Source organism: Narcine bancroftii, chromosome 8 (genome assembly GCF_036971445.1).
Source record: "Narcine bancroftii isolate sNarBan1 chromosome 8, sNarBan1.hap1, whole genome shotgun sequence".
In the NCBI taxonomy this organism is placed as follows: domain Eukaryota; kingdom Metazoa; phylum Chordata; class Chondrichthyes; order Torpediniformes; family Narcinidae; genus Narcine; species Narcine bancroftii.
In genome coordinates, this window is record NC_091476.1 from 107,532,732 (window position 1) to 107,549,853 (window position 17,122).

At 40.8% G+C, this 17,122-nt stretch overlaps 1 protein-coding gene across 6 annotated transcripts in view; it reads left to right on the forward strand.

Annotated features, from left to right (window-relative positions):
• nlrx1 (NLR family member X1) overlaps window positions 1-17,122 on the forward strand; it is a 34,631-nt gene that overhangs the window by 14,920 nt on the left and 2,589 nt on the right. For 4 of the 6 annotated variants that reach the window (XM_069894747.1, XM_069894743.1, XM_069894742.1 and 1 more), the window contains 6 exons: window positions 6,270-6,438; window positions 8,434-8,518; window positions 9,574-9,650; window positions 11,689-13,696; window positions 15,002-15,088; window positions 16,818-17,069. In XM_069894747.1, the coding sequence (XP_069750848.1) occupies window positions 6,351-6,438; window positions 8,434-8,518; window positions 9,574-9,650; window positions 11,689-13,696; window positions 15,002-15,088; window positions 16,818-17,069 (2,597 nt within the window). In that variant the 5' untranslated portion in view covers window positions 6,270-6,350. Of the gene's footprint in view, window positions 1-6,266; window positions 6,439-8,433; window positions 8,519-9,573; window positions 9,651-11,688; window positions 13,697-15,001; window positions 15,089-16,817; window positions 17,070-17,122 lie in introns of all 6 variants that reach the window. The other 2 variants (XM_069894745.1, XM_069894744.1) reach the window with 1 other exon arrangement.

The window sequence follows — 17,122 nt, forward strand, 5'->3', positions numbered from 1 at the left end:
TACCGGGGACATCCACCACCTAAAATGACAGAAGGAGAAGGGAATGAAAAGAATTGACTCAGTGGAATTTCTTGTTTATTTTTATTGAGTGACAACATTGTTTGATGGGTTTAATGTATCTTAGATTCTGTACTAAGGGGAGGTAGGGAGGGTGGGATGGGAAAGGGGGGGGGAAGAAAAACGACACTGTATATATTTGAAAAGGAAAATGTATGTATCTTGATTAATGTGGTTTATAGTGTGAAAAATAAAAATTTTTATAAAAAGTTTATTAAAAAAACTGTTTTGGGTAACTGGTTTTCCCTCTCTCTGTCAGAAAGGGGCAGATCATCCATCCTACTGTTCATGACTTTCACACACTTTCTTGCTCTTTCACTGCCCTCATTTCAAGCCCTTTATGAACAAAACACTCTCCAACTGCTCCCATTAATTCACCAACCAGTTGACCTCATTGGTAATTCAGAATCCAAATTTATTGTCGTGAGGAAGTCATGAAATTCAGTGTTTGGTGGCAGCGGCAGTGTCATAGAGCAAACATTCATATTATAACCATCGTACAGCATTACTATAAAAAAAGTAAATTAATAATCCTCAAAGTAAGGCAGTGTCTTTGGTTCTTTGAATATTCAGGGATCTGATGAAGCTGTCCTTATGCCATTGAGTGCTCATCTTTGGGCTCCTGTACCTTTTCCCCGATGGTAGCAGAGTGAAGAGGGCATGGCCTGGGTGGTGGGGTCTTTGAGGTTAGAGGCTTTTTTTTTTAAGACACTGTCTCACATATAGATGTCCTCAATGGAGTGAAGTCTGGTGCCTATGGTGTCACAAGCAGAGTTCACAACTCTTTGAAGTTTATTCTTGTCCTGAGAGTTGGCGCCTCCATACTGGGCAGTGATGCAGCCAGAATGCTTTACGAGTCTTCGGTGACATATCGAATCTCCTCAGACATCTCACAAAGTATTGTGGCTGGTGAATCTTCTTTGTGATTGCATCAACATGGAGGCTCCAGGACAGATCCTTGGAGATGTTGACACCCAAGAAGATCTTGACCCTCTACTACTGAGCCCTCGATGAGGATTAGGTCATGTCCCCCTGACTTCCTCCTGAAGTCCACAATCATCTCCTTGGTTTTGCTGACATTGAGCGCAAGGTTGTTGTCGTTACACCATTCAATGAGCTGATCTATCTCCCTCCTGTATGCTTGCTTATTGCTGTGTGTGATTCTGCCAAAAACTGTGGTGTCATCGGCAAACTTGTAGATGGCATTGGAATTGTGCCTGGCCACACAGTCATGGAGGTATAATGAGTAGAGCAGTGGGCTAAGCATTGCATCCTAGAGCCCATGTGAGCAATGGATCTTTATATTCGTCTGTGCATCTTGGAAGTAAGTAAAAACAGAATTTCTGAGACAGAAGGCTGTTACCGTTAATTATTGTTTTTGTGACTTTCAATTCTTCAGGACTCTTATTTCCTGCCCCTATTACGAGCACAGAGGACCCAAAAACCCAGCAGCAATAGATATTCACCAAGAGAAATGGTTACTTAAACAAAAATTGCTTTTAATTATCTTGAAGCATGAAAATAGAATCAAACTTTAACTTGTCTCTATTGACTTACTTAACCTAACTTAACCCCCTTCTAATTCTAGCGCATGTGTATTGTAATGTGTGTGTAAGTTCAGAAAAGTTCTTTGGTTCACAGTCCAATCTCATTTCTCATTCTTCCAAGTTCACTGGTTGCAGGCAATTCTTGTTCTGTGCACAGAATTTAACATGTATAAAGTTCACCATGCTTTGGTGCTTGAAAGGTAGATTTTCAGAGAGAGATTTGTTGTTCCAGGATGTCCACAACTGATGTACTTCCATCAGCCACTCCAGTGTCTTGCTGACAAAACTTGCCCCTTCAGGGTTCTCAAGATGATAACCTCTTTCTTTCAGGTCACCACAGAGTTCCTTTTTGTTTCTCTTATTCCAAGTGAAACATTAGACAGCCAGTCCTTCCCTCTTGCATGAACCACAAGGGCTTTGACCAGGCTGTCTTCCAAACTGACTTGCCAGCTTGACCTATTCCAGTCCCAGCTACTTCTGCTGGCTATAACACTGTACAAGATGTCTCTGTGTCTCTCTGAGAAAGCCTGTTTTACTCCCTCTGCTTGCAAAACCACATTACCCTCCTAGAACAGCAAGTTCCCTTCCAGACAGAATGTGACTCCGACAAGCTCTTTAATCTGTTGCTTTTTTGTAAACAACAATCCATCAGTGAAGTCTCTTGGGCACTTTCCAAAGCTTTTGCAAAGGCTGACATGTCTAGCATTAGCAGAGCTCCAGTATTTTAAATAAGATGTTTTAAGGTGTTTGTATGTGATCCACACTAACAAACCTGCCCCAATTTATCTCCCAAAAACATATCTATATACTGTCACATTCCTGATGCCAACTTCCTGGAGAAGGAAAACAGCTTTTCATGCACTGTAGCATTTGTAGTAGTACAGATGGGGGACCTGGTAGCGTGGAGTCCCTCTGAGAGGACCTCTTGCCACTGGGAAACGGCAGGCCTTTTCACTGGGAAACGGCAGGGCTAGGAGGACTGTCCACCAAACCATGGTATTCTCCCTTTTCACCTGGCTATACCCTCAGGTTGTAGCTGGTGGTCCCGCTCTTGGCCAACTAGGTACTGGTGCAACTCATCACTCATAAAGGAGGACGCCCTGTCTCTATGAATATGGCAGGGGCACGTGAACAGAGTGAACAGGTTGCACAGTGCCTTGATGACCATGGCCCTGGTCATGTCTGGCCAGGGATGGCAAATGGGAAATTTGAGTACTTATTGACGATGTTGAGAAAGTCCGGATGGTGGAGAGTAGGGGGCCATTGAAGTCCATACTCAGATGTTTAAGGGGGAAGGTGGCCTTAATTAGGTTAGCTTCCTCCAGCTGGTAGAATTGTGGTTTGCACTCCATGCAGACTGGGTAGTTCTGGGTTATTGTCCCCATGGTCCAGCTGAACCCCCACTGGAAGTGACGCGATCCAAGATGGCGACAGCTGCTGCCTGAATGCATCATTACTGGAGGAAGCTTTGGATCTACATACCCTTTTGTAGAGCCCCTTGTTCCACCTGGAACAAGTCGCATTTCCTGTCAGGCAGCTCTTGCATGGATCCTTCACGTGGCTGCAGAAGTCACACTTTGGGTGCTCAGTGGTGATGACCTCTGATCTTGTGTCCCAAGATAGGTCCTCAACTTCCTGTGGGCTCTATTTGCCCTTTTCCAGGAATCTCTGGTGGTTGTGATCTGACACATGCGTCTCAGATCAGCTCCTCTAAGTGGACTGCAGCAGAAACCTCTACAGCCCCAGCTCCCACAGGACCCACATGTACTCATCCACTGACTCTCCAGGCACTTGTCTGAAATGTCCCACAAGGTACCTGGCATAGATAATGTTCATTGGGAAGGAGCTCCATAGCAGCCATGTAAGTAATGCAGTCTCTGATCATTTGAAAAACGTGGTGGCCGACCTGTGCAAAGAGCAGGTCCCATTTATCTTCACTCTGCACGTAGTTTCATCTCATGAAGGTGTTGAGGCAGTCAGCCACTGTTCGAATTTTATCGAGGCTCCAGAGCTTTATGATTGGTGCCCAGTTTATTCGCCCATGTTGCTTTGTCCATGGTGCAAAAATATGGTGAATAAATTGATACACTATCAATAACTCATGTCAGACTAGAAGTTGTGATTAAATAGGTTTTAATCTCCATAAACTGCAAGCATGTCTCACATGTTGCTGGCCTGGTTCCAAGGCAGGTACTGAGGGAAGGGTTTGGCTGTATCTGTCTTTATATGAATTCTGAAGAGAGGAGTTACAGTTACAGGGCCAGGCTAACCCATGCAATACATTCGTTTTAGACCGCACTAACAGTTACATAGTGGTTCCTGCGCCCCTCGCGGCCTCTCTCTGTGCCCCACTCACTCTCTGTCTCTTTTCCTCCAGCTCCCCACCTCTTTTGCTCTCCATTCAAAGAGTACCCCTCCCCATCACTTCTCAGCCTTTTTTTCTCTTCAGCTGTTCCACCCATATCTAGCAATGACATCTTGCTTGTTGGTTTGTACTCCTTCCCCTGCCTTTCCTTTCCTCCTCCTTTTTATTTCGGCATCTGCCTGTTTTCTGCTCATACCTTGATGAATGTCTCAGGCTTCCTATAGATTCTGCATGATTTGCTGAGTTTCTCCAGCCCTTTTGTGCATTGCACTAATATTACCTGTGATTGTCACAAAGGTCATCTATCCTTCCTTGCCCTTCTCAACCTGTTTGCTGCCTTTAACAATAAATCTCCAGTGACCCCTTGAGGACATCTTAAAAATCCTGCTGCCCTGTTTCCCAATGTGTGTTGAATCCCTGTTGTCTATCACCCTTGTGTTTGTTGACCTATGCTGGCCCCGATGATCTTGCCTCTCCCTATTTATGCATATTCCTGCTGCCCCCATAACTCTGATACAAGGCTTTCAATTCCAACTTGTTGGTCATCTCCAAATTGGCTCCATGTCTTCATTTGTCAAAGTCCTAAACTTTCTCACTCTTTCATCCTCTCTCCTCTCTGCGCTACCTCTTGATCAAGCTATACTATCTTGTCGTCTTGTTCATTACGCTTTTATAAAGTACCTATTTACAATTATCAGAAAGACTTTGGTGGAATATGACAGAAGGCTACTTCCTAAGTGTGGGGAGGATTTTTTTTTAAATGGGTTAGTTGTTGCAAAAAACTTGGGAGTTAATAGCTTTTATGTTTCTGCTCCGTAAATGGTTATATGGTTATATGTTGACACTCTCTTGAGCAGAACTTTAGGATCAAGGATAATTTGTATTGCACTGAACTCTGGAGGGCCTGATGAGGCCAATATGGGATCCACAAATTCGGCTACTGCGGATAATTTTGAAGATGATGCTGTTTGCATGTTACTGGGAAAAGGGAAGAAACCTTGCTCTATCGATGATGATTTTTATCTGACAATTGACATTCACAAATGTAGATTAATTAGTCATTTCTTGCATTCATTTGTGAGAACTTGCACTACATAATTTTAAATATTTTCCAAGATGAAGTAAAACTTCTCAGTTATTAAATACTTTTGCAGATGTGAAAGGTGTAAGATTATTGCTAAATGTATCTTAAACTGTTAATCTTGATTTAAATTGTGTTCCATTTTCAATGTTTAATTACCAGTGATGCAACATTCCCCATTAAAGTGTATCAAATTATTTAAATAACTATCCAATGCAAGCTTTCCTATTTAACTAAGACTGTGCTAAATGTTTCATTCGAATGTCTCCACATCCAGTATTAAACCTAATAATAGCTCCACTAAAGGGCTGATTATTGCACAAGTTTTATCTGAAACGGTCCTGCTCTCAAAGGTGATGGATTAATAATTAAGCTGTTTTTGAGAACCTTGCATGTAAACATCCACATCCATTTCCTTTGAAGCCTTGATAATTCTGGTCCAGGTTTGTGAGATGAGGTTCACCTTGAGGTCTCTTTATTTATTGTTTGGTGTGTGTGTTCTCAAAAATAGAATAGTTTTAATAAAACTACTTTGTTTCATTTACTGTAGTGCCAGAATGCAGCATTTTAAGTATCTACCCACTGGATTAAAATACTTTAACAAATCGCTGGATAGCAAGAGTGGTTAATAAAACTATTCTATTTTGTTTATTTGGTTTGTGGTCCTGTTTCTAAACTGGACCCACCCTGAAAGTCAGCACCAATCAACAAAGCATGACTTTGCTCTTCATTCCAGCTAAATATGCTGAAAGACGTAGTAAGACAAGAATATTGTTTCTAAGAAAAAAAATTGATGAATGTGTGGTGCCATTTATGGGCATCATTGTATTAAGTACTGGTGTCAGTAACTTCAGCCACGAAATCACATGATTCTAAGGTGACATTGCAGTTTAAAATTCCATTTTATTTCCTGATGGTTGCAAGTCATTGACTAAATATTTAATATGGATCATAGGATGTATTTAAACAAGATTCTTATTTCTGGAAGTTGTGATGTTTGGCACCTTGAGAAAGGCAGTCAACACTGTTGGAGACCATTGTATCCAGTGTGCTCTTGTGCACTTTCCACCACTGGATTGTGAATTTTCCAGGGGGTGTGCCACACCACAGGAGGTGCCAGAAGTCTTGCGTTCTAAAGATGGAATTCTAGCTTTTTATTAAAGGTCACTTGCTTACCTATTGCGACACCATTTGTAAATCCATCTTATTCTTTAAGCAGGATTGCCCGTCTTGCCAAATGATGCTCTCTCTTTGGAGTTAGAGAGTTTCTGTGCCCGAAGGAGTGTCTTACAGTGCCAGAATGCAGCATTTGAAGTACCTACCCACCGGAATGAAATGGACTTTAATTAAACACCAGACAGCAAGTGGTGTGATGAATCCTTTTGCTGGTGGGTGCTGAGTAGCAGTAGAAGTGTGTAATCAAGCCTACCACAATGTTGTTACTTTACAGCAAACTAGAATACTCAAGTGTGATATGATAGTTTGTCTACAGCTGATGTGCTGCACTTGCTATGTGATGCTAACACAAACCAAGGTTTTAATGCATTGATTAATGTTACCCCCTCCATTCTACTTCCCTATCACTCCTGCTAAAGCCTCATTCACACCTGCACCCTTTAGCTCAATTTCTCCAACAGCCATTTCCTGAGCAGTGTGCATTCATAGTACAAATCTCCACAGTACCTGCCAAATGCCATTCTTAACAGTATGTCACATCAGCCATCATCCCCAATGACCTGCAGCTGCTGTGTTGTACTAAATACACAAAATTGCAAGCTAACGATACCTTATGAAGGGGCTCAGGCCCTAAACATGGGTTATATTAACTTTGTCTCATGGATGCTGCAGGACCTGCTGAATTTTTCCAAATTTTTGTATATTTGCTATTCCCATTGACCTTCACTGCTCTGCACTATCAGTGAATTGCTTAAAAAGATTCTTGCTTACAGTGTTCTCCATGGTGTTGCTTTTCCTTTTTTTAAACTTTATTTAAAAGATAGAAAAAAAACAATACATGCAGTATAGAAATAATCAAAAAAAGATTTTACAAAGATATTAACACCCACCCCACCCTCTCACCCCTTCAGCCAACTCCCTTAAGGGGAGCAAAAAAAATAGAAATATAAAAAATATTATAAAGGTTAATAACATTTCGAAGTATATCTAAATGCATATATTTCAAATATGGAGACCACTTACTAACAAAAGAAGAAGAATTATGTAAATTATAAGTAATTTTTTCCATGATAATACATGCTTTCAATGCATTATGCCAGTGTGGTTATATTAATTTCAGTATCATCTTTCCAAGTACTAGCGACACATTTACACGCTACTGATGACACCAAACGTACAAAAGCAAATTGAATTTTGTCCAATCCCATTCCCCTTAACGAATACAAATTTCCCAACAAAAAAAGTTGGATCTAACGGTAATATAAAATGATATAATTTTCCCAAAACTACTTTAATTCCTTGCCAAAATGATTGAACTTTAACACAAGTCCAAATGGCATGTAGAAAAGTTCCAATCCATGAGCCACATCTAAAACAATAATCCAAATTACTAAACCCTTTTTTTTAGCTTTTCTAGGGTCAAATATAATTGATGTTAAAAAAAAATTATAATTAACGATTCCATATCTCAGTCAATTTAATTACATTGTCCTGACACATAGTCGTCCAATCATCTTCGGGAAAAATAAATAGTAAATTACTCTCCCATTTAAGTTTAGATTCCTCCCAATCTGACTTATCCATACTATCTTGTAACAAATTATACATTATTGAAATATAACCCTTTTTCGGCATAGGAGGGAATCAAAGATTCAAATCTCAACAAAGAAGGTAAAATCATCTCTCTACCATAATTATCTTTTATCAAAGCTCTAAGTTGATAACACGCAAACAATTTACAGGTATATCAAATCTTTCTCTCGATTGATTAAAAGAAAGAAATTGCCCCTCTTCAAAACAATCTTGTATTGTCTTTATACCTTTAGAATCCCAAATCTTTAAATGATTATTAAACATTGAAAAGGAATAAGCTGATTGTTATACAATGGAGTTAAAATTGATAATTTATCTTTCGACCCTAACACCGTTTTTTTTATCCAAATCTTTAACAAATGTTTCAACATCAGCATATCATATTGCTGTAATAAAATCAAATTCCAACGAAATATAAATTCATGTATCTCAACCCTAGAAATACATGCCATTCCTTTCCTTTTTAAAGTCTGCTTCAACCCCATGACCCATAGAATGATGAAAAGATTACTTTTGTTTTCTGAGCAGTCTTTAACAGTCTTTAAGTTCAACTGGTGCTTTTATTTTACTTCACTCTTCATTTTCTGCAATTAATTAATTTGGCTTCTCACCAGATGTGTGCAGAACAACCTCTGGCATGTTTCAGCATGGCCTGCTCCTGAACTTGAGGCAGATTGCCAGCGTGATTGTCAGGAACAAGTGAGTTCAGACTTTGGGCATGCTGTTTTGCAGGGAAATGTTGAGCATTGTGGGTTTGATATCACCTGCTTTTCTCATCTTGCACATTTCTAGATCCTAGTTGAGTCTATGTGGCTCTCAACACCGTGTGGTTGGTAACTCCCAGCAAGAGTAGTATATGGCATAAAATTAGATGAGATATTCTGCCCATCAAGTCATCTCTACTCCCTCAATAAATACGATGGTGGGCTGTAAATTCCCACCATCATCCATATAAAGGAAGGGGAGGGCCTACCAGGGGACCTTGGTACAAAGAACTATATTTCATATAAGAAACCCAGTGAGAAAATGATGGTAAAAGTGGGCCAATTCACAAAACAGTCACTAACCCATTCTGTCAGTCACACCTCACACACCTGTGGGGACATCAACCTTGTTGGTCACCTCAAAACCATAGGAAAACAAGTAATCTTTGATCCCAAGAAGCAGCCAAATTAAAAGATGCAACGTCACTACAGCAATAAAGGATGATCAGCACATATGCACGGCAGCATTGTCTGATCCATGGCAATACAAATTGTACCTCTTTAATCTGCTGGCATTGGGACCTGGCCACATTTCCGGATGACAGAAATTGACCCCTGAGGGAACTCCCAATGTAATCAAAGATGGAACAAAGGTTAAAACAGGAAATAATACTGCGGGACAGCATGGTTGGTGTAGCGGTTAGCGCAATGCCTTTACAGCGGCAGCGATCGGGCCATTAGAACAAATTCCTTACAGACAGTGTGGGACTTGACAATCATGGCCAAAACAACCTTGACAGTGCCAGCGATTGAGACCCAGATTCGAGTCCCGCACTGTCTGTAAGGAGTTTGAACTAACAGCAGCAGATTCAAATATGCTGGACCACGGGAGTTGCTGGCCCACAGAGAGATACAACCTATATCATATTACTGTATGTGTTCCACAACATTAACAGACCACTTAACTTCAGACCAGTTTGTTTGTGATGGGGAAGCTATTTATCCAAGGCATCACCTGTCATAAACAACTTTATTTCCTTTTTCCTCTAGAAATCAATCCTTCTCTGTGAGGCCTAGTTCCGTTCAGGATCTTCAGTGTAAGTCACTAAGAACCAGCTCTGCTCGAGGTAAGACTGTTTGCAAGACGTATTCCTTTAAATGTAATAAAGCTTCCCTAGGATACCACACAAGTATTGCCAGACCCATATTTGACATACCCAAGAATTAGACAGTCAAGAAGTGACTAAAATTTTGGTGGAAGAGATTTTGCTGGGCACCTTAAGAGAAGGAAGTGAGGAGACTTGGGCCCCTCTGTTTCCAAACCCAGGACCTCATTGCTTAAGCTTAGACCATTTACAGCTGCAAGGCAGAGTTCCACTGGTTGTATAAAATAGCCATTCTCAACCTTTTGGCTATGGACCCCTCAGGATTCTATTCAAAGTTTATGTACCCCCTATCCGGTGAGGCAGTCAAGTTTTGGTTTCTTCCATATTTCTCTCCTATCGACTACATAAAAACACTTATTTTTTAAAAATTGCGTTGCGCAAGGTGAAAAGAAAAAATGGCTTCTACTTCAATGTGCTGTGGACCTGTTGGGTGAGGGGTGGCGTGGCCTAAGGCCACTGTTGAGAATGGATACTATACAGTATACCTTTTTCTTTCCATTCATACCACTTTAAGTAATCCCTGTGCCATCAGTGCTCTGTCATTAGTAAGGGATTGCTTAAGGTGGTATGAGTGGGGAGAGAAAGTTGAGAATCACTGCTCTAGACCCAATTGTTACTGAAATATTTTGCTTGAGAAAAATTGTCATTGGCCCATTTCCTTTGGAGTTGTGAAACTGTGCACATAACGAGTCAATTAGGTATAATTAAAACGGTGGTTTTCAAACTTTTTCTTTCCACCCACAATAGCAATCTTTGTGTTTTAATTCCTTATGCCTTCAATTGCTTCCTGAATCAAATTGAAGATTATTTTGGTGCACTTTCCCAGTTACTTCCTACTGCCTCATTATATATTCATAACTTTATTAGTGTCCTCTATGTTTAAAATATTCATTTTCCTCACTTTGACTTCTTTCTAAGGGGGGAAACTTCTTCAGTTTTTAAAAAATTTATAATTTTTCTTGAATTGCTTTCAATGCCTTCTGGAAGTAAATCACAAAATTCTGTAAACTTCCATGCCTTCTCGAGGACAAGTATGTTCCTTCTTCACATTTGCTGCCAGATTCATACCAGTCTCCCAGTGTCATATGCATTAAAATGCTCTGTTTGTTGAGACACGACCCATCTGAAACCAGAACTCAAGGGCTCAAATCCCATGCTAGGGTGTTGAGAAAATTAGCTGAGCTGTATATTGTAATGTGGAACTGAAAAATTGAAGCAATATTTCTTTCGGAAGAGTCATAATGCCAAAAATTTGTTGGTTGATGAAAGATTCTGTAACATTACATTGACAAAGAACTGAAAGTTGAGTCTCATGGGAGGGTACAGATGCTGGAATCTGGAGCCAAACACAATCTACTTGAGGAATTCAGTGGGTCAAATAGCATCAGTGGAAGAAAAAGAATGGTCAACTTTTTGAGCTGAAACTCTTAATTGGGACTCCTTTTGAAGAGTTTCACCTCAAACATTTTTGAACCATAGAACATTAACCATTCTTCTTCTTCTACTGATGCTGCAGCTTGTGTTTGGAACCAATGTTTATTTTTCAACCAGTCATCAGCAAAAGTAGTTACCTGATCGTGACACTCTTATAAGCAGCTTCCTGGATTCAAATTTCACCTTTTACATTGCAAAGGTAACAATTCCTGAAATTTTTGACTGCAAAAATACCATGTAAAAGCTTTTGGATCAAATTCCTGGGTGTCAACATCTCCAAGGATCTATCCTGGAGCCTCCATGTTGATGCAATCACAAAGGCTCCCCAGCCTTGGAGATGTTTGAGGATGGAGCTAGTGGAGTTGTTCAAGTGAACCGGTACGGACTTGAAGGGCGGACATGGCCTGTTTCCGTGCTGTAAACGGTTATATGGATTGTTGAAGACATTGATTAATGCAAGCCCTTTGTGCTCTGTTCTTCAACTAATGCGTTTGATGTGGGTATTTCTCTAAGATTAAATTTTAAAAAGGCTTCCTATTGAGCCAATTTCTATCTGTTTCAACAGATCCCATTGAAGAGCACAGGAGGAGATTAAAACATTGGTTTAGTTACATGTCCAATGAGGAAAAGCAGTTTGACTTGTTTTCAGTGGAAAACTGGCACGTGGAGACTGTGATCGCTGAAAGCTCTCCTGAAGAGAACAGGGACCTCACTGCAAAATTTGGAATCTACTGTCACATTGACCCAAAAGAATCCAAAATCATAAAGCTTGATAAAGTGTTCACAGCTGAGTCTGTTGAGTCTCCTGTGAAGAATGTGGTTTTGTTTGGGATAGTGGGAATGGGAAAAGATGTGGTGGTTAACAGACTTGTCTTGGACTGGTGTGATGGGCATTTTAATGAGTTTGATCTAATCCTCCCATTCTGCTGTGCAGATTTGTCCTCTCAGAATCTGCCAATTTCTCTGAATAAGTTGATCTGTCAAAAGTACACGCAGCTGAAAACTATTGTGCCCCAAATTGGGTCGGGAAGACTAAGAAACATCCTCTTCATTTTCAGTGGTCTAGAACAGATTAAGCTTGACTTCCACATCTTAAAGAACAGACTTTGCAATGATCCAAATGAGCCCTTGCCACCTAACAACTTGCTGGTCAACCTGCTTCGAAAATACATGCTCCCAGATGCCAGCATCCTGGTCACTATGCGACCTTCAGCCTTGGATTCCATCCCAACCAAGTATGTTGACCGGTACGCCCGTAGCTGTGGCTTCAGTGATGCTGAGCAGCAGTACCTGTACTTCAGGAACCGTCTGGAATTGGCTGAGGATAGTAAAACCACTGAAGATTTGATGAAGATGCTCTACAAGAATTTGCAAAGACAAAGCCAGCTCACAGCAGGCTGTTTTTTGCCATCTTATTGCTGGTTCATTTGTGCTACACTGCACTTCCTCCACTTTACCACTGCAAACGTCCCAATTCAGACACTGACTGGCCTTTACACCAACTTCCTGAGATTAAATTTTGGTGGAGAGATTATAGATTCCAGCAATCAGCAAACCATATCAATTGTGCGATACATTGCGAAAACTGTTGGCAAGCTTGCCTATGAGGGGATAGAAACAAAGAAGGTGCTTTTCAGTGAAGAGGACCTGCAGAAATCCTTTGGATTGGACTCCATGACAGAGGAAGAGTTGAACCAGGTAACTACATTTCAGATGGATATGCTGGGCTTTTTCATGTCTCCCATTGCTCAGCATAGTTGTGAACCTCTTCTCAGGTTCACCGTACCTGCAATGCAAGAGTACTTGGCTGCCCTGTATGTTGTCTTGGGCGAGAAGAAAACTATATTGGAACAAGTTGGAAGCGCTGTGTCCGATACTATTGGAAAAGCAAGCGAAGATGTGACTGCCATTTTGTCCATTGCATCAAAACTGCTGCCATTTAGAATTCTGGCATTTGTGAGGCTCATTAATATATTCCCACGGATCTTCAGAAAAATCAGTGGGAAGAGCAAGAAGGCCATCGCAAACACCATGGTCTTTGAAATGTTCAGGCAAGAAGATGACTTCAATAAGGATGTTTTGGAGCAAATAAATGCTAGCATCCTTGGCAGAGAGAAAGAAGGTGGGAGTGTGGCAATTGGTGAAAGAATGGATGCTCAGAGCTTTGAGCTCTTTCCAACTTTCATGGCTGGGTTACTGGCCCAGGAGAATCGTGCTCTTTTAAAACAACTTGGCTGTACAATAAAGAGTGTTACTGTGCGTGAAATAGCAAACAACTTGAAGAAGCATCTTTGTAGTGCTGTCAGTAAGCAGTTGGCTCCTTCAGAGCTCATGGACCTTCTGGTCTTCCTGTATGAGCTGCAGAATGATGCTTTTGCTGGGGAGATCAGCAGTATCTTAAATAGCTTGAATTTGTCTCAGGTTAAGATGACTTCATTAAAGTGTTTTGTGATTGCGTCAGTCATGAATACATCAAACCATCCAATTGAGACGATGAACTTCGGTTTGTGCAACATAGCTGGAGAGCACATAACAATCCTCCAGCCCATTCTTCTCAGATGCAAGAATTTAAAGTAAGTTTTCCAATGCTTTTTAACTATCAAAAAGCAAAAATTACAGATGGTAGAAATCAACGTCATTGGCCTGATATGTTAACTCTGCTCTCTCTGTGGATGTTGCTTGACCTATAGTATTTCAAGCATTTTCTATTTTGTGTTTTTTTTTCCCTTCTCCCTTTGACATTTCTTGGCCTTCTATCCAGAAAAATATTTGTTGAACAGTTGTACCCTGTGCAGTTTTTTTTCTTTGCATCTCTGGGCAAGATGTGCAAACTCTGTGATGAGGTGCTTCTCGTCCCATCTCATTTTCACTCTTATCTGGAGTTTAAGATGGGGCTTAATGCAGAGAAAAACCAAGCCCTGGTTTAATCGGTTTGCGAAGCAGGGACTGGGACCACAAATAGCAACTTTTTTAAAAACCTGAAGCATTGAGCGTGGTTCAGGTTCACTATTTTCCTCCCTGATAATGACATACCCAGAAAAGACAGAAATGTTGCTTTTGTACATCCCCCCCCATAACATACTGCAGATTTTAACAGCAAATGAACTACATTTGATCTGTTACCACTGTTGTAGGAAACACTGCATCCAATTTTCTTAAAGTTCCACTTAATTGATTCTTAACAATAGCACTTTGTCTTTTGTATCCCCTGAGAAAGGAATGGGGGCTTGGGTTTAACATCTCTGGAAATTCAGCTTTTACTCCCTCCATGCTCTTTGGACAGGCTTGTTTATGTTTTGTGCAGAAGTCCCTGGAGTGGGGCTTGAACCACATTACTTACTGATCACTGAGGCCGTTTTTAGATTCTATGAAATAAAATCTACAATGGTGCAGCCAAGTTGGAATCTAGATAATTGTACAATGAAAGAAATAAAGGAGGTATTGATGGCACAGGTGAAGATTGTAATGTTGCATGGTAAACTTCAGCCTGGTGAAAACCATGTTCAAAAATTTACTGATCAAAGGTCTTCAACCTGAAATGTAAACTTTATTATCCATTGGTTTGACAAGATCTGTGGAGTGCGATTAGCATTTAATTTTCTTTTATGCAGAGCTGTGTATTGAACAGTTATTCTAAGTAGTCTCTATATGGTCTCTTGGATCAAATCATTGTGTCCACTTTCTCATTGGCTGTGGATTTGGTTTCAAGGGTTCATGTAACTTGAGGAGCCTGTTGAAGAGTCGAGATGCACTCAATGGACTGTAAACTCGCCTCTCTTCCTCTCTCCAATCCTCCAATCTGTTGACAATCTTTTAGTTTTATCAATTGGAAATGTTATTTATTTTCTAAATTTAAATATCTCTACTTTTTATTGCAGTTTGCAGTTTAACAATTTGGGACTTGGTGCCTGGAGAGAGTTAAGCAATCTATTACTGGATCCAAAATGTGCAATTGAAAATTTGTGGTAAGACTAGATTTTGATTAATGCTAAATCTTTCTCTGTTATCTTCTGTACTGTATCATTTTTGTTTGTAAGGCAGAGTTACCATTGACTATTTTGTGCATATCAGCCCAGTACCTCGATCCCAGTGCAGTTTGATTGTAATGAGGCCCATCTACAAGATGCACTGCAGAAACCTATATGGGAACCAATCCAAGATAACATGGGTGGCTGGTACATGTAACACCACAATTGCCAATGTTCCCTTCCAAGTCTCTCATACTGAGTTGGGCATTTGCCATGACTGGGTCAAAGTTCTGAAACTTCCATCTGGAAGTTGTAATTTGGCTGTATCTTATTTTACAAATGATAGCCTCACTCTGCAAATGAATAGCTTTGCAATTTTTATTTTCCAGGACTTTGTTCCCCTTGAGGAAAAAATCCTTAAGGTTTGCATGAAGACAATAAAATATACTGTATCCCTGTGGCATACAGAGTTGACTAGTGTTGATGGTTTATAAATCACAAGTGTTCAATATGTGCCTGGGCTAGGAGCTGTTGAAGTGGAACCTTCTTAATGTCAGACCTGAGAACCTTGCATTTTAAATTTAGACATACAATACATTTTGGCCCATAAGTGCATGCTGCCCAATTTACACCCAACTAACCTATACTCCTGGTATGTTTCAAACAGTGGGAGGAAACCGGAGCCCCAGGAGAAAACCCATGTGGGCACAGGGAGAATATACAAACTCCTTACAGACAGTGTGGGATTCAAACTCCAGTCCTGATTGCTGGCGCTATAAATGCTTTGTGCTAACTGCTACATCAACCCTGTTGCCCCTGTTGAGGGGACAGGTTTTTTTAACCCTTTTACATGGGATCATACTGAAGAGGAGTGAAGATAGATGGTGAGTGAGAGGGGAGAGCTGGGAGACAGAGGGAAAGCAAGAGGGACAGATTAAGACTGATGTGGTTGAGAGGATACACTGCCATATTCCCTCTGTCGTAAATTTTTGAATGTCAAATGACACATTTGGGAACTTGTGCAGCTCTCACACTTTCCCTGTTCTCGTTCAATCCAGTGACAAAACACAGAAATGCTGGAGGAACTCCGGCCATCTCGTAGCCTCCATCGGAGGTTAAGATATTACCAATGTTTTGGGCTTGAGCCCTTCATCAAGGCATGAGCAAAATGTGGACAGGCACCTGAATAAAATGGTGGGGAAGGGGCTGAGGGAGGAGCAGACCCCCACAGGCAATAGATGGATAAGGGAGGGAGCGCACATCAGAAAATAGGTGGGGGGAATAATAGCTCTGAAAATGGAGAGGAAAGGGGGTGGACCTTGATGAAGGGCTCAAGCCCAAAAAGTAATACATGGACCAGCTAAGTTCCTCCAGTAATTCTGCAGATTTTTGTACTTCACATTCCAGTGACATCCACTAGGAATTTTAGGATCAGCCTCTGCTGGGAATGGATCCTTCACTTCTTCCTTGGATGGAATGGGAAACCATGGAGCATTCCTGTGGAACTTGGATGGTCCCAAATAGTGATTCTCAGTGCAGAGAGGGATCAGGTTAGCCCTGTAATCTCTTATGTGAGGTCAGCATTGGACAATTGTACCTTCGGCAGTTAACCAACTTTTATCTAAAACTACACATAATGGGGAGAATTACATGTCCTCAATGAGAAAATTATTTTCAAAGATCTATTTCTGGGGCTATAATCTTATGGTCTTGTTTTCAACCACAGGCTTTGTGACAATGCATTGTCAGAGGCTGCAATTAACTATATTGGACCCTCCATCACTCAGAACCGCACTCTTTCCCATTTGTCTCTACTTCATACATCACTGGGAGATGATGGTCTGAGAATCCTTGCTCCATACATCAGGGATAACAGAAATCTAAAGGAGATTAACCTCGCCAATAATCTCATTACTGATGATGGGGCAATGGCCCTCATAGAGATCATCAAAGAACATCCAACGCTGGAAAAGGTCCAGTGAGTAGTGCTATTGTTTTCAGACTGGATTCGTCTTTATCTTCATGGGAGAT